The 18,300-nt window shown below is 47.4% G+C and overlaps 1 protein-coding gene across 3 annotated transcripts in view; it reads right to left on the bottom strand.

Annotated features, from left to right (window-relative positions):
- Positions 1-1,729: 1,729 nt before the first annotated feature.
- The window catches only part of Tio (zinc finger domain-containing protein tiptop), a 149,374-nt gene continuing 132,803 nt past the window's right edge, over positions 1,730-18,300 (bottom strand). For all 3 annotated transcript variants that reach the window (XM_071777836.1, XM_071777834.1, XM_071777835.1), the window contains 2 exons: positions 11,351-11,594; positions 1,730-9,220 (listed from right to left, as the gene is read on the bottom strand). In XM_071777836.1, coding sequence (XP_071633937.1) covers positions 5,530-9,220; positions 11,351-11,594 — 3,935 coding nt within the window. In that variant the 3' untranslated portion in view covers positions 1,730-5,529. The remainder of the gene's footprint in view (positions 9,221-11,350; positions 11,595-18,300) is intronic.

Below are 18,300 nucleotides of genomic sequence, written 5' to 3'. Positions count from 1 at the left end.
TAATATTATACATCACGTATATTTTGCTACATTAAATTAGATAATTAAAATTAAAATTTATCTCACAAGACCTACCAGAAAAATTACGTCAAGCCGGCATTTGCATTAAGCGTATTCAGTAAATGTTCAGAGAATGTGCCCTACACACTTAGAGAATCGCTTCATTCCAATATTAATCGTTCGTTAGTCGAATCAAGAGTAGCTCGGGGAGAGAGAGAGAGAGAGAGAGAGAGAGAGAGATCGTTCCCGCGACGGCATCACAGCCGCCGATCCTCCCTTGCGGAATAAGCGAGCGGAGAGGCAGCCGCTCGGCGTTGTATCAATTCATTAGCGCATTACGGTTAAAATAAAAGTATCCGCGTATCTGCGGCATGCGGCGTATCTCTTATGAAGAGGACGAGTAGTGGCCGACCGGTTTCTGCAGCTCCTCTACCCACTCCTTCCCTCCCACTTCCTTGCCCCTGTCTCTCTCGCGATGTGTCCCCCTCTGTCGCCGTTCTCCCTTCGGCTCCTTCAGCGGACCGACCTTCACCGTGATTTGCTGGCTGGGCGACCACCATCCGGCGACTCGAAGTCATCATTATGCACCGCAAATGGTGAAAAAAAAGAGGAAGAGGTAAAGACGACGCGCGAATCCAGTCAGTGTGGGTGAGGAGGAGGAGGAGGAGGTCGAGGCGGGGGGAGGGACCGAGGAGCGGGCGAGTGGGATGATCGGGGAATTCGTTGGATTCAACGAAGGGTCCGAAGGCGAGCGGCGGCCTTGAGGGAGATGATATCTCGCGGAACGTCTCCCGGCTGATAAGCGAAATCGTGCGCTCGTAATATGGTATACAGAGTCACCGGTTTATCTAGTTTATCCGCCGACCATGTCTATTCTTTGCGGCTAACATACGCGGGGGTGAGTTTGATACTGATGCGGATACATTCGATGCGGTATTGTATGGCACCGAATTAGCGAGCATGCACGCGGACTTCGGACTTGCTCGCTATATTAAGGACTCCGTCTCTTCCCTCTTTCTCCTTCTCTCTCTCTCTCTCTCTTTCATTCTCTCACTCTCTGACGTTCACAGACGTAAATTTGAGTGCCATCTCGTCGAGAAGGCGAGGAGATAAGCTACAGAGTGAACGCAGACAGATACTGGTATTTCTAATTAATGCATCTATCGAAAGAAAGCGAAGAGTAGTTTCACGCTTAATGATCGCGCGTCGATAGCGCGAATCCGCATTATTAGTTAGATATTTAACGACTAAACCGTCAGCCGTTTACTTAAAGACACGCCATAGTGACAAATTATTTCGAACCAATACTTACCTGATGTACATACGCCGTACGTCGTCGCTCAGATTAATAAGAATTAATCGAGACTCGCGACGGCGCCAGTTTCTTGAAATATGTAAAACCTTCAGTCGTCGGACGGTTGGTTGCAAGTCGCTCGGGACGCCTCTGGATAGTTGTTTCCTCGATTTCTCAACTGGAGAGTCTACTATCTGTGACTTGATTTCCATGAGAAAGCGTTGCATGGATTTAAATTAATGACCATATAATGAAATAAAAATTTAGATTCGTAGTGTTTTTATAGGAAAATTAATATAATGCCTCATCTCCATAAAACATTTCCGAAAAGATATCGTTCGTAGTAAATACTTGTCGTCGAGAATTCTTAAAAGATGATCGATTTTTGTGTTTGGATGATAGGTGGGAAATAAATACACGAAACACAAGCACGCATTCTTAGTTTATAACATATATATTTATTTGAGCTTTAATTGCATTTTAAAATACAACCGAAATAATTAAATAATGACAAATCTGGTAAAATGGTTTCAAGAGTCGCGTATACATGATGCATATCTTTGTGGTTGCGTGTTTGTAAGTAGGTAGGTACGTTTCGAGCGTATCATTCGCACGGCTGGCTGTCCCTTTCCTCGAGTGTTACTGCGACAGTGTTACGCGTGTTTTTCACGTGTGTACGTATTGCGTGCGCGCGTGTCGTGTACATGTGTGTGTATATAGGGGTACATGTATTATGTCGTGTGTTGGTCGCAGCCACGTAATCGTCTCGCATTACGTTCATCACACTCTCAGCAGTCGTATATAATTACAATATAATAATATTAATATTATTATTATGTCGATAAATACTTTTAAAGTCCGCGATGGAAGAATTAGAGTTTACAAGAAATACGTATACAAGTTTATGTTCCGTTCTTTTCCGGCCTTCGTTGTTGAGGGCCGCACGCAGCTGCTCCATCTTTTCCGGTCTGCTTCTAGTCTCTCAATCTCTCGGAAGCATTCTTTCTCATACTCAGACTGTCACTCTATCTTTCTATCCTTCACCCTTCTCACAAACACATACAAACACACACACAAACACATACCCACGGACACACAGACACACTCACACACGCGCATTCTCTCGTTCTCTCTTATATACTCTCATCATCACACAACATTCGTATTCCCGTCTGATCCACTCGCGCCCTATGCTCTGCTATTATCACTACACTCACCACGCCACGCATCATCGTAATATAATAATCGTAATTATATAATCAATATACACAGTAGTCGCGATAATTCGAGTGATAATAATGACAATATTTTACACGTAGAATGACGCGTTGGCTCGCTCACGGCGCAATAAATATTATTTGAACAAAGAAAATTTACAATGATCTACACGTACGCATTTACGTCGAGAAAATATGCGTTCTTCGACAAACATTCTTTCTCTCACGCATTTTTTCTTTCTCTCTCTCTCTCTTATTCGCTCACTCTTTCTCTCTCACACTCGCTCGTTCTCTCTCTCGCTCTCCACTGTTTCATGCATACACATTCGACTCGCGTGTACTTATTCAATTAATCGCGAGCCTCGCTATTGCACCGCGTCTCCGCACCTCTCGGCTCTTGTCACTTCTACACTCGCTCGTGTGTCTCCACACCTTCGATTCGTAGCAGTCGTAACGCTCTCCGAGGCGGCTCTCGTCCGTCCCCGCGAGCAAACTCACCGGTTTTTTTTCGTAGTAATAAGTATCAACAAAGAGATTCCTATACAGGGTCGAACCCTAGCCTATCCTATGCGCTAATAAACTACGGCCTTACGATCTAGAGGTATACATGCTGACGATCTTACGACAGATGATAGGTAAGCTTTCTCTTTTTCTCGCTCTCTTTTTTTCTTTCTCTTTCTCTATCTCTTTCTCTAGCCATTTCTCTTTTTGCTCTAATCAATTTTTGCCGTTTCCTTTGTCTCGTCGCGATCTTGCTCATCTCACGTCGTAAACGTCCTTAAGTATTTATAAAATCACAAACTTGGCCGCGTGCCGAGCCCCGTGACTCAGCAGTGCCGCGAGATATGGTGGCATCACAATTTAATTAACGCTCGTTCAACACCCACATCTTCGTTACACCCTCTCACGTTCCTTGGGCACGAAAGAAACTAAGAATAGCTGGTATACAATTCCTTAATTCTCATACCGATGGAAGGAAAGTGATACGAAAAAACGGAAGGCGAAACGTGCTGCGAGAAAGTCTTAAACAACACGGAAATGTCGATTGTACAAAGTTATGCGCGTCCTACTTTGGACTCATATTTCTATAGCGATTGCGATCGAGGAAAAATTCTGCGAAAAACAAAGAAAAAAACGAATTCTCTCGCGACGTTTCCCATGTTGCACGTGATTCCATAGCGAGAAGGAAACATTCCGAACGATTACGCGCGCAGGTCTACTCTAGAGCATAATCTTCTCGTAACGACTAAAAATACAGTAAATGGGTAAAGAAGAGAGGGATCAGTATAAAAGAAATAATGAGAGAGGTGTATATAAAGACGGAATTTGAGGCCCCTCTTCAATGTAGAATTTTTGAAGGGTCTGATGCACGCTAATCGTGCCACCAACCCAGGAATGATAAGATGCATCCTCGATGATAGACTAAAACGATCGCCAAAAAAAAAAAACGGAAAAGAAGTCGTGTTGCGTCTGCATTTATTCTGCGCGAGTGAACGAAATCTTTTACTATAATAATATCATCGCAACGGCGAAGTCTTTTCGACGGAGATATCCACATTTAGGCTGAAAGAGTGCAGTGGCGAGGCTTTAAAATTAAAACAAAAATAAAATTATACATATGTTTAATGTTAAGAAATAAAGTTTATTAAATTGATTTTTTGCAGAATGACAAGCAACCTTAAGTTTGACAATTTAACCTCGGCTATAGATTCCTCCGTGTTTTTCTATGAAGAAATTATACGGTACATATCAAATCACTGATATTTTCAAGAAAATGCAGTACAAAGAAGTTCTCGAAAATTATACCATTCATTCAGCAGGAATTAATTAGTAAGGAATTCATAATACAGATGGATAATAATCTAAAACTTCCAAGCTTTGCAAGATGTACTTGAAATAAAAAGAATGCGAAGGAATTTTGCAAAATATAAATAGGTCATCTCAGTCATCATATTTAAATCTAATCGAGCTCTTCTGGATAGAGCTATACGTGAGAAATATTTGATTTTTAAAGATCTTTGGAAAATTGTACAAGAGGCCTGAGAGAGGAGGGGGGATATAACACTGGAAAAAATCTATATAAAAATTAATTAAAAGAATGCCAAGATTGTGTCAAAAAGTCAAATTGAAGAAAGGATTCTGTTGCAAAAAGAAAATTTAATCAACTTTATTTACTAACATTGTAAATGTAAGAAATTTTGTGTTTTAATTATAAATTTTATTCAAATAGTGTGTACGTTCGCATAAATAAAAATTTATATTTTTAATAAAATAATTACATCTATAATGAATCATATCATATTTTATATAATATATAATTTTATACAAAATAAAAGATAATTCTTTGCCAACGGTAATATATATGACATGACTCTAATCACCAATTGATTTTTTTTATATCACTAGTTAATTCTTGTAGCCCTCTCTAGCAATAAATTATAATTGTCAACGTATAATATTATCTATATTTTGTATTTTTTATTGAGCAAATAGAAAATACAAAAGGGTTCATACAGAAATCTGTAATGATTAAAAGGTAAAATTGATAAGTTCAATTTTCAGTGCTATAAACGTGCGAAAAAAGATTTTTTCTCTATTCTTTTAAACATAAAAATCATCTTTCGTTCTTATGGCACCGAAATTTAAACTCAAATTTACATTCATTTCATACGGATCTTTGATCCGTAAATATATATCGTATGATCAGAAGAAAATTAATTATAAAAAACTACGAATATTACAATTTGATTAATCTCGTCTTACACGCAACGGGATTTGTCCCAAATGCATAGATGATAATGTGAAATAATTTTGCAATTATAAAAGCTCCCATTATCGATATAGCCACGACACAGCCTCTTTAAGCATAAACCCGAAGACGTCGGATGCGCGACGACGTCGTTCGGCGCGGCGGTGTTCGCGGGGTAGGGGATGAAAATTTTCACATCGCTAGTTTTACAGTCGTTACAGTATAGATACACTTATGTACAAATGGCACCGCTACTTACGGGGCTCGGACTATACGTATTTGCTGGACAATTGCTTTGCCAGCTCCGTATACTTGAGAAATTTGGAGTGCGGGCTCTCCTCGAGGGGTGAGGCCGCTGACTGCGACGGGCTGCCGTTCGCCTGCGGAAGCGGCGGCGACTTGTTGCGCTGCGACGTCGGCGGCGAGGAGTTGCGACTCGGCCCGCCGGAAGTGCCCTGGGAAACCGCCGCGGCGGCTGCGGCCGCGGCTGCTGCCGCCGACCTACCGATGGTCAATGGATCGGGGATGACGCCGTCCTTGACAAAGTGCATCTTGGACAGGTGGTGCCTGTATGCACCTTTCGAAATGAAGGGTGTATCGCAGAATGCACACTTCATTATTGAATCCGCGGTGACCACGGCATCATTACAGGCCCAGCTGAAAGCCAAGATAGCACCTGGCGTCGGCCCGGGACCCGGACCGGTCACCCCTACTGTGCTACCGCTGCCCGAACCGATGGTGCTGGCTCCGGAACCACCCCCGGATCTCGAAGCTCCGCTAGCACCGGGACCTCGCGTTTCCGTTTTATCGCATAATTTCTGCAAGGCCGCGAGAGGATGGCTACTTGTTTTACGTCCTTGCGAGTCGATGTTGTTACCGCCGCCACCACCGCCACCGCCGGACAAGCTGTCGAACATGGAGGAGAGCGCTCCGAGACTGCTAGATGCCTTAGTGTCAGGCGTACCCCGCGGTGTGACCGATCGGTCGCTGCTGGTAGGACTGCTCGTGCTGTTCCTACAAGGACTACGCGCGACCTGTTCCACCTGGCTGGTCGGCCGGGGCGTAGGTGGATTCATGCGAGGCGACAGAACTTCTCGACCGTCCTCCGGCGTCTCATGGATGCTGCTTCGTCGGTGATTGTAGGAACTCTGATCCTCCTCGTCTCTGCAGTCGTCTACTATTTCCTTCTTCACGAACACCTCCCTCGTCGACTGCGACTGCTGTTGCTCTTCCTCGGTCGCGCCTCGCTCCTCTGTCTCCTCGTCCCTCGGTTCTTTCTTCACCACCACGGTAGACGACTCCTCGTCCCCGGACTCCTCCGTGGTTTGATGACGGCGACTAGGTAACGGGGTGGCCTGCTTCTCGGGAGTGACGCGATGATGATGAGACAGGGAACTCGAGTGTCTTTCGTGACTCGCGTTAGACAGGTCCATGCGTCTCTCCGGTGTCATGGTATCCGTCCTGCCGCTTCCTCGCTCTGATATCGAACTGGACTCGCTGCCGCTTCGTTCCCTTCTCGCCGCGGCGTTGGCGTTATAATGTTGCTGCTGATGCTGCTGTTGATAAGATCGAAGTAGATTCATCGTTTGCGGATCCACCAGAGGTTTCGTGTAATCCACGCTCTCGTCGATGCCCAAACGCTTGAGTATGCTCGTACCTATCGGCGCGCCGGGCTGAGTGTGATGCAAGCCGGGCGTGCCGTGCCTCACGCGAGAATCGAAACTCTTCTCGATGAGCTTCTCTATTGCGTTCAAAACTGACGGCGAGGTACCAAGCGGAGCGGTAGTCTCGTTAGCGGTCGGTGTAGGAGTATCTTTTCCCGGTGTCGTCGCGTCGCTGGCCGAAGATGGAGATCGGTGGTGTCTCGACGATATCGAAGACGTTTCCTCGTTGACGCTCTTACGTCCGCTTTCGGCCGGCGGTAACGTCGCGGGCAAATGATTGGACATGAGCGCGTTCTTCAGGAAGTTTCGCTGATTGGCGCCGACCGTGCCCGCCCCGATACATTGACGTATGTGCTCCACAAAAAGCGGAGTCTCGATCTTGTCGCCGCACTTCTCGCACGTGATTCTACCGGCGTGTTTGCCGAGGCTGTGCGTTAAACCGACGGCAGCGTCACCGTTCTTGAATTCGTTCTGCGCGCGTTCCAGCTCCAGCAATTTTCTCACGGGCAGTGACTTTTTCCGCTTCTCGCGCGTCTGCCGTCGACGTCCGCCGCTTTCAGTGATCGAGCGCATTATATGTTCCTTGTAATGCGAATTTTTTACCATGTGATTGCTCAACTCCTTCAAGGAGCTAAACGCTTGATCGCAAACCTTGCAGGTCAGCACGGCGCTAACGTGACTGCTCGTGGCGCCGGGACCGGGACCACCGTTGTTTCCGCTGTGAGGTCCGGACCCTCCTCCCGGCGGTCCTCCTGCGCCGCCTCCTCCCCCGGCGACACTTCCGCCACCTCCGGCAGCACCGGTAGCACTACCGCCCTTGCTTTCGTCCGATGATTTCCAGGATATTATCTGTTCTTGAGAGATGATGTTTGTGTAATGTTGCGTTTGCTGCATATGCGAAGTCATCTCGGCTAGCGAGCGGAAGCTCTGTCCGCACCACATGCACTTCAGAATTTGCCGCGTTTGTTCGGCACCCTTGCCCAACCAGACATCCTGACCTCGCACGAGCTTCCGCGGCAGCGGCATCGTTTCCTTGATCAGTAAATTCAAATCGGATGGACTTTGTTTGTTGCTAGGTGTGGCCGAATTGTTACTGCCGGTATTACCGGTGGATGTCTGTGGTTGATGCGGCTGTTGAGGCGGTGGTATGGTCGGCATCGTCGTCTGTTGTGAGTGCATTCCTGGCGCTGGTGGTGGGACCGGCATGTTCACGCCACAGTGCTTCGCCTCCTTCATGTGCGTCGTCATTGCGGCCAAAGTCGGGAAGCTCTGTTTGCACCACACGCATTTCAGAACATCCTTCGCTTGATCGGCACCTTTATTCAACCAGTGGGACTGCCAAGCGCTATGACGACTGCTGGACGTCGTCGCCGGCGCGTTGGTACCCGTCGCGGCACCGCTTCCGGAAGACGACCTGAAAAGATCCTCGCCGCCCAGCTTACTCAGCTCGCTCATTTTCTCGAGCGCCTTTGTAGCTTCGCTGGGTTGATAGGGCTTTTCTAACGCGGCTGGCGGCTTCATCTTCCCGTTCCAGAGCTGATGATGATCCACCACCCCGCTGGTGCTCTTCGGCGAAAGCTGCTGCTGACTAGTAGCTGCTGCCGCTACCGCTGCGGCGAAGTACGGAAAGTGCGAGGCCACCACCGGAGACGTCCAGGGAGACACGACGGGCGGTCTACCGAAACCGGATGACGTGACTCCCGGTGCTGTTTCCTGATGGCTCGAGGAACTTGTCGTGGAGGCCAGTCTCGATGACTTGCGCGGTGGCGGTGGCGGCGAGTCTTCCGGGCCGGGTCGTTTCCTGCTGGGTACCGAAAGATCCAACGGACCATTGTTCGTCTCCGTCGAGGAAGACGGCGTAGGTGGTTTGCTGAGATTTAATATCTGCTCTTCCTCGTCTTCCTCGGTCGAGGACGTTTTTCTCGTGCTAAAGTCCAGCACAGCCGGCAGGGGTGTCGCCGACGGTGAGATCTCCCCGACGCTGGTAGGCGACACCAGGAGGCCGGGGGTGGCGGCTGGTGGTGAACACGAGGAGGAGACCAGCGGCGATACCGAGCCACGCGATAAGGGCGAGTGGCCGAGGAGGAGGCGCTGATGGGTTTGTTGCAGATACGCCGCCATGACCGCTGCAGAGTGGGGTGGTAGCAGGGAGTGAGTTCCAAGGGGTAGAGGCACGATACTACTTGGACTGACCGGGCTCGCGCTGCTCCTGGTAGCAGGTGGCGGGGGACTTCCGGTCGCCGGACCGGATGATTCCCGAGAATCTCTCGAGGGACAGCGCGGACTCATTGGCTCCCTGAAATTGCAAACGATACCGAGCGCTATAATTTTCGAGTATATCGGGAGCGCGTATCCCTCCTTCGAGATCTCTTTAGGATTCGAAGTGGCTATGATGGATGGAAACGAATCTTATCGGAGCTTGGCGTAAAAATACGAAACGTTCACAGTCGAGCGGCGGTCATTAATCATGATAATCGCGCGATAATTTTCTTGTAACCGATCCGCGAGCGCCGCTGCATAACGCAGGTGACGCCGTGACGTTAATATTTCATAAGCGTCCGCCGTAGGAATTACTACGCAAACAGCTTTCGCCGTACTGTGTGATGGGGACGACGGATACCCGGAATCATCGGTGGAGGTAAACGGAAAAAAGGCTCGCGTGATAAATAGAGCCTAGAGACGTTAGCGTGTTGCAACGATGGTAACAGCGATGGATAATTCACGCATGAAAACGTCTGTCGTTGCTGGCGCGTACACGCGAAATGCGCATAACACATAAACGTACCTTGTAAGTATACCGCGACGGACATTACAACAGGATATGACAGATTGTTATCGACATCAAAAACGAAAACACACTACGTTACGCGATGAATTATTCGTCGATCTTAGAATACGTGTGCTCACCGCGGCCGCGAGTACGTTACGCTCGCGAGGTAACGGAGCCTCGATCGTCCGTGGACAAATTACGATTAATTGCGCGTTCTGACGATGAACGTTAGTCATTCAGCTCGCGACAAAAACCGCGCGGATTGGTCGGAGTCGCCGAGTGTGCGGAAGCGATCGATACCTGTCGCAACGTCATCAACGCACGCGAGGATCGACTGTCGGAAGGGAGCACGTGGCCGGAACGATTAGAGCTCAGCGCGGTTGTCGTAATGGATTGTGCGAGGCCTCGGGACGCGATGCGGCGCGGCGACGTTCCAGGCCTGTCGACGGCTCGCTCGTAACTGACTGTCCCTGACTGAATGCCGAATGCGTGCCGCGAGATGAAAGGGGACCGCTGCCACGCATGCAGGGGAAGTTTTTGGGGGCTGGCGGGACGGCGCGGGTGTACGCGGGGGGGGGCGGGGGCGCCACCGCCACCGCCGCCCCCGGTTAGGAGGCAGCGCGCCTGCTAGTGGGGCATCGTTGGTGTGGGACGATGTGTAACACGTGCCTATCTCTATTAGCCGTGTGACGTCGCGCGCGGCAGACACCGATATCAACTCCAACACCGGCTTATTTATCCCTATCCCGGAGCCTCGCCCGTCCGTCCGCCCGGCCGCTCGTTCCGTTACCACTTAACCCTCGCCGCCCGACGCTTACCTCGCGCATACACATATTTACGAGTGAGGCCTCGTGACGATTTGTTGCTCTTAAACAAAGACGCCGCGTGTACATACGCGAGGGGCGCCCGACGACGGCGAACATCAAAAAGCTCGCGGTGTCGCGTCGGCGCGGCTCGCGATGATTTAGATGCTTTATTAGAAGGAGTCTCCGCGTCCGGATAAAGCACCGACTAATGAGTCGCCGGCAGACAACGTCGAGCGAAATTTAGGTACGAGCCTCCGACTTTATGCCCGACATTACGCGTCGCTTCTACGACCGCCGTAAGTGATTTGCGCGGAGGCATCGCTCGCACGTGGTTATCCGCGGCTGGCTTGCACGGACCGCTACCTCGCACGGGTAACGTCGAGTGTCCCTATCTTCGCGGACGTAACACCCACGTGTCGGGCACGCGGACAGAAACATGTATATATAGGCATCGAGTATAGTACGCATATATAGGCAGAGACACATTCGACTGACAAATGTAATAAGGAAGACCAAAGAAAGTTGATACGAGTATAAATGCTACTGAGACTGTGCGAATAAAAGTTGTCACTACTCGTTTGACAACACGTTTGAGATTGCACGAGTGATGTTTCTGGTCATTACTGTATATCGATAGAATATCTTTTAGCTTCTTGGCATAATCAAGTCTTTCAAGTTTCAATAATTTTTTTCTACCGAATACTTGGTCTAAAAATAAATGAGCATCTATTTCTTTTCTGATACGCACTTTTTTGTGATCGTGTTTCTCAATAATCATCAAGACAGAGCCGTTATATGCACAGAACATCAATTGTACACGGATAGAAAATTATACAAATGCAAGATTTACCTATCCGGAGGTCCCGTGTCTCGCAGGATAGTCGGGTTTAACCTCGAGGTGGCGGAAGGCGGGGGCGTAGGTGGCGATGCCTCCTCATCGTCCTCTTCGTCCGTTCCCTCGGCATCCTCGTCCTCCTTCGCAGCGGGCGCGCAGCCCCTTTCGCTGGGGCTAATGGGACCATCCTCGTCGACGCAATCGCCCTCCTCGCCTTGGAGGTCCGTACCGGGCGCAGAGCCTTCGACGCCGTCCTCCCCTGAAACAAATCAACGAAGCAGCGAATTAGATAATTAGATCAATCGTAATTGAACAAAAAAAAAAAAAAAAAGAACTACTCCATTAACATGCCACATTCCATGAAATAACAGCGTGTTGCTACATTTCTATTAAATGCTTGTACAACGAATAGTTTATCGGTGCCACTTCTATAACGGAACGCAGAAGTAGTTAAGTCGCATTGGCAATCTAGATATCTCATTGACCCATCGGCGAATTTTCTATTACACTTGCAGATAAGACGTTGGACGTGAAAAATACGATATATGAGTGTATCGTTACGGAGAGGAAAATGTTCCCTGTCAGTATAATCTTGCGTGACAAGCGAGCAAACTTGTATTGCAGGATATACTTATGTACTACCAAGTAATTTAGAAATAAAAAAAATCGAGCGCGAATACGTATCGGTTGACGACATCGTGTATCGTCTTTTCTGCGCGGAGATCGTTGATGTAGGACGCGAATCAAATCCTCCTGTCACCCGCCGTATCTTGATAGAAGAGCGGAGAAGAACGTACGACCTAGGAGTGGAGATACTGAGAAATGACGAAGCTAAGTACCTAGGAGTGATATAAAGGTTTAGATGGCGAGTAACACAATGGCACTATCGGTTCATTTATCAGCCTTTCGCGACGACAGCGACGACGACGACGACGACGACGATGGCGACGACGGCGACGACGACGAATACGACGCCCAAGAGGGAGAGGAAGAAAGAGAAAATGCGAGCTATGTCGGATACGTCGACGTCGACGACGACGAGGTATTGTGTGGCGGGACAAGGAGTTCCATCATCTGCATTATGAGTTTTAATCAAATCGTTTCCATTTGAACCCTTGGTAATGAACGGCAGAACTGTCGCTTTGCGACTGTGCGGAGAGAACATGACCTAATCTAAGATCAACAAATATTTGCGGGGGAAATACATTGCGTAAATTTTGCTCGGAAATTCTACATCATATCGTATCTAATAAACGGCGTGTTACACCACGATTTAAATATTGACTACGCATTCACTAGAACGTTTCATTAAATTATTATCGTACAGTCATCTGATAACCAACGAAAGTAAGCTATACTTGACAGACCCGGACGTGAATACTCGGGTCCAACGTGGGTCCAACTTCTAGTCGCCATCTTGCTCCCGGCACATCCTTTCTGAAGAAGGGAGTGCCGTGTCCTCGGTTGCGAGCAATCGCCAAGCCAAGCCGCGAGAGCAGGGCGAGAGCGGAAGGTGGTCAGCACACCTCCCCTCGTAGAGGGTGGGGACAACCAGGAGCACCGTCCTACTTTGCCGAGTGACCAACCAAACGATCGTTTGTCCGCGGACAGGCCACGGAAGAGGGAGAGAAAGGAGATCGCACATTGATCCGCGGGTGCATCAGCAACTAATTACGCAGATTTATGTCCCCATTGTCCATTGTCTCTCTACCGGGAGCGATTCTCCCGGTGCCCCGGCGCGGACCATTCGATGGAAGCGACTGGCCGCGCCGATCCGGTTGGAACCCAGTCATAGGACGGCGAGAAGGTGCACGACTACGGAGAGAACGACGGGGCGACGACGAGAGGAGATAAAAGGAGGACCTCTCGGAGGATCGCTTGGATCCGGACGCGTATCGAAGAGGGGAATGCAAGAAGTCGAGGAACCGAGCGGGCGGACCACCGGCGGGCAGCCCCGCCCGCTACGAGAGCGCGGTCCGTCTTCTACCCTTTCGGAGTCTCCTACGGGCGCTTGATCGCGAATCCGTGGAATCTAGTATTTGCCTGCCGCTCATTTCTATCCCTCCCTAACCACCCGCTTGTCTCTTGCCCGTGATAGCTGAATTCGAAGTGATACTGTTTTGAAATTTCAATAACGTAACCGTTAGCACTGCGCCACCTTCGTCTCCAGCCAGAGACTTCAACGAGCGTTACTCCGTTACTCCATTTCTGGAAGCAGCAACTAAAATCTTGATACGGTTTTTATACGTACACGTGTGCGAATATTACATGAAAAAAATAATTGTTCATAAGCGTTCATCAGAAAGGCAAGATTCTCTACTTATTGTACAATCGATCCATAGCGATGAGCCATATTTAATTTTTTTTGAAAGAAATAAAGTATATATTCCGATGACTTTTTTATTGTATTATATTCTGAAGCCACGGAGACTTTAGTTTATTAGAGCACCGACCCAATCGTAATGACAAGGGTCACCGAGAGTTCCGCGACTCGAAAGTATTTCACCGGCGATCAGGATCGATCGGATGTCGACGTCGGGCTCAGTAGGATGCAAATGCTCGCACGAGCGGAGTTCGTGCGAGGCTATTGGCAGACCACTAACAAGGACCGCACCGGGTTGCACATCCCGGACGTAGCCCGCCGGTAAGATACGCCTCGGGAACGAGGAGCGTGGCGTACCGAGCTTAAAAGCGGCCGAGTCTTGACACTCGGCGAGATGCTACTGGCCGATATCCGGCTCCTCCTGTCCTTGGCTCACCCGAACCCGCTGCACGTTAGAAAAGAAGCGCAGCGTATTAGCGGGCCTGTGCTATGCGGAGAGCGGGTCGCGCTATCTACGATGGCGATGGTTCTGCGCCAATAGCCCGCCTACGACTCTTGGTCCAGAACAATAATTAGTCTTATCGGCGAAGCATCCGCTTTCAAGCCCGTTACGATCTCTACTTGATTTTTCTGTGCATTCCTTCTCTCTCTCTCTCTCTTTCTTCTTTTCTTTCTTTATAAATGTGTGTCTCTGCGCATTCCCTGTTTCCCCCTTTCGCCCTTTTGTCGTGCCTCTCCTCGCCTGCCTTCCACGACGAACCTGCGCACGAGTTACGGATATAGATAGCAGACACCTGCATATATTGGCGTACACATGTAGGTGATGTACCAAGGGCTAACTGGTATTGGTACCACAACGGTATTAGCTATCCTGTAAGCTAGTCGTAAGTCGAACAACTGAGCTAGTCACGCTCGCTATTCGCGAGGACGATCGGCAGTTGCTAATTGCTGATAAATTCCGAACTTCTGTATGCGAAGCTGTGAGAGCGTATATATTGTGAAAAAAACTACGTAGTATAAAACTTAGCCTTAGATAATTGCGTTAACGTCGCGGGTTAATAGGAATATTAGTCACTTTTGAATGCATACAAATAAATTCCATTATCGCAAATTATAAAAAGAATTACAATATATAAAGAATTTCAAGGCCGGCGAGATTTAAAATAATGCTTGCAATTATTCATATTTCCTTAATTTTATTTAAAAAAAACCTTAATTTAATTTATTTAGCAATTAGTATCAAATATACAGAAAGTTTAGCAAATACAGAATTTCCTTAACTTATCACAGATTAAATTAAATCTGTGATATTTATTTCTTACATAATCTTTCGTAACGTGATGTAATATAATAATACATCTTTAAAAATTCAGAATAGAACTGATTATTTTCCGTCAATTTTTGAATGTATTCTTTTGAGGCCATTCTTCCGGAAAACGATTTGTCACTCTTAGACGTACGAAGGCGGAACGAGTCGTCGAGATGAAACGCGGTAAGCCTTACAAATGGCAGAACGAAAAATAAGGTGTTAAGACAAGGATCCTTTAGTGCATGTTCATAAATTGCGGCCGTGAGTAAAGCGTAAATTTTAGCGTTCATAGGCATCCACACTAGTGTCAGCTTGTTTACTCTAGTGATTTACGCGCAATCAACGCGCTAAATCAGTTAGGTTTGCTTGTAATTAGCATCTACGCCGAACGTTCATCCGGTAAGAAAATTTATAACGCGAGGTGTCTGTTTAATTGTTTGTAGGAAATCTGATATGCAGAGCGGCAGCTTTTAAGCATAAGATACCGAATTCTTTCTGTAAATATGATGTAACGACACAACTCGGCGCGATTAAAGTCACAATTAGAAAAGAAGCAATATTAAAAACTATAAATAGCAAAATTTAAACGTTGCACAATATATCATATTTTAAAAAGCCATTAAAAGCTCAAGTATTGAGGATAATCTAACACATATTATTTCAGTAGAATATCAAACTATATCAATCCCTCTGGAATCTGGACAAAGTGTGATGTATCACGCATAAAAAAAATTCTTCCTTCAGAAATTACTTTATATCTATCGATTCAATGTATGTACTAGACATTCACAATCAACTGTGTGGGAGCTACTACGTGCACGAACATCCGCCGGCCTTTACTCTGTTTCTCATTGTCAGACAGGCCGTCGGTGGATACCGGTAATTACATAACCACCGTGTTAGAATGTAGAGCTGCGTACATCAGAAAAGATCTTCGCGAGAGCTGCATCGGCTTCACGGTGCACGAAGTTAATTTCTCGTCTCTTCCACGTCGGGACGGCCGAGCAAAGTTGCCGGGACGCCTTCCGAGACGGATCTTTGATAAGTAGTACTACTCGCGCACGGTTATCTCGGCGAATATCCCGGGGAGGCGCGGATCTTTTCTGCCTCTCTCTTTCTCTCTTTCTCTCGGCAGCAATGACGCCACGCCGGGGCAAGTAACCGGGTCGAACTTTAGCAACGTCCTGGCAATAAAACAGTACATAATAACAAGCCGGCGGCTGCGGCGGCAGGGAAGGAACAAAAGGAGAACCCGGAGGAGGACAGGAGAGGAGATGAATTTCTGATGCGAGAACCGTCGGAAGGCTGGCGGGGAGAGTGACAGGAGGCAGACGAAGAGACGAACGGATGGACAGGCAGACAGACGGACGAACGGACGGGCGGACAGAAGGACGAAGAGGGACGGCGAGAAGAGGGAGGCCTCGCATTGTGATTCTCTCGCGGTCTGCCAGAGAGTGACTGACGGGTGAATCCGTTTTCTCCTTCCTCCGCGCCTCTTCCTCTCTCCCTCGCGCGTGCCTTCTGTCCTTCTTTCCGTGTCTCTTTCGCTTCCCTCTTCCCCCCCTCTCGTCCCCCTCACCCCCTCGCGCGCACCCCGCGCGATTCCTCCTTCTCTCGGAGCAACCGGCTTTGAAAGCCTCATACTCAATCCGTATTCGAGAGATACAAGACGTTGATTTACGACTTCCTCAAGTGATGATCCAGATTTTTCAGATCGATCGGGAGGGTCGCGTTTCAAGCTCAGAAGAATATCACTCTTGTTTCGAGAGTTTGGACGGAGAAGACGATTATAAGATATTCTTAGAATAACATGTATTTAAAATGCCGTTGTAAATAAATTGAATAACAATTATTGTGATAGAAATAGAGCAATATAGCCGATTAGTATAATTTTACCTAGTCTAATACCTATATGCATTAAGTAAGAAAAAACTGTTGCTATTTGAGTTGTAATTTTTTAAACCAACATCTCATATCTAAATACATCGCAAAAAAATAAGATAAAATTAAAAATCATTGTTCGATGTAAATTGAGTTGAATGACAAAGGTTAAGATTTTAATTTGAAAGAAAAAAATTTACATTCTTAATGAAAATTAAACTACCAACTGTTCACTCGTTCTCAATATCGCTTCAAGAAAATGCATCGAGAAACATCCGAGGAATTAGATCAATGCACTTGGTATCGGGGACCACAAACAGACTTCTTTAGCATTCGATCCCTTCAGACTTGTCCTACTATCTTTCTTTTTTTTTCTTCATTTTGGTCCTCGATCTTAAGTCCCTTGAATGTCAGGTGGTCAGATTCGTGACTCACTTAGGTGTTCTTTAGGACGACGTGAACAGAACAAGACGACAGGCTCCAACCGAAGACGGAGTACCTTCCTACCGTTGTCTACCTGACTGATTGACTGATGAGGCGACTGTTATCCTAAGTCAACACTCACTCCATCAGTCTGTCGAATTTCCCCTTCCCCTACGAGCCCATTGCTGCGTTCCTCCGCTGCTACTCGCGTCATCGTAAATGATGTTCCCTGATCAGATCCTATATCTATATGTATAATTCCTGAGGTGGCCCATCGAAAAAAATTGTTGTCGACATTGATGACCCGCGTCCATTAGAAATGCAAGTAGAAAAGCACGATTAAGATTAGGATAAATGTATGGGATACTGGTACTCTTGAAATTGCAAAAGTTATTTTGAAAAGCAGTTTGTAGCACGATCATCCGTTTTGGAATGAGTATAATTTTGAAAGACGTTAATTTTCCTGACTGTGAAATTTATTTTATGCAGATACATACAAATTTTTCAGTTAAGGCTACTCATCCGAAAATGTGTGAACATTTCTTAATCAAATGAAACTTCAACTCAATCCGTCTCATATGCATTAAACATGTATAGGAATGCCTGCGTAGGGGCCATCGGTTAACCGTTTAAAAAGCGATCGACGGAAGCATGCCATGCTGCGGGGTCCGTTGGAAGCGGAATCCACATAGAGCGTGCTCTCCTTCAATTTTCCACGGATATTCCGAAGTCGCGGCACTTGGACACGCCTCGTTCAATCTCGCGCGATCGACAAGGGCTGTGAAAACCCCGAATCCGCGTCGCCCGATTGCTTTTCCCTGCTGCCGTCGCCTTCTCTACGTGTACTCGAAATCTTTCTCCGTTCTTCTCTTTCTCTTTCTCTCTCTCTCTCTCTCTCTTTCGCGCGTCCGCCTTCCAGCTACCCTTTCAAGTTGCCCTCGCCTTGAAATACCGAGCTCGGAGATCTTGGATTTCCGGGGCCGGTGTTTCTGCTGCGAAATTGTCGTGCCGCCTCGTAACAAAATCGCG

This window comes from Temnothorax longispinosus, chromosome 5 (assembly GCF_030848805.1).
Source record: "Temnothorax longispinosus isolate EJ_2023e chromosome 5, Tlon_JGU_v1, whole genome shotgun sequence".
Lineage (NCBI taxonomy): Eukaryota > Metazoa > Arthropoda > Insecta > Hymenoptera > Formicidae > Temnothorax > Temnothorax longispinosus.
This window is presented reverse-complemented; position numbering and strand designations above follow the sequence as displayed.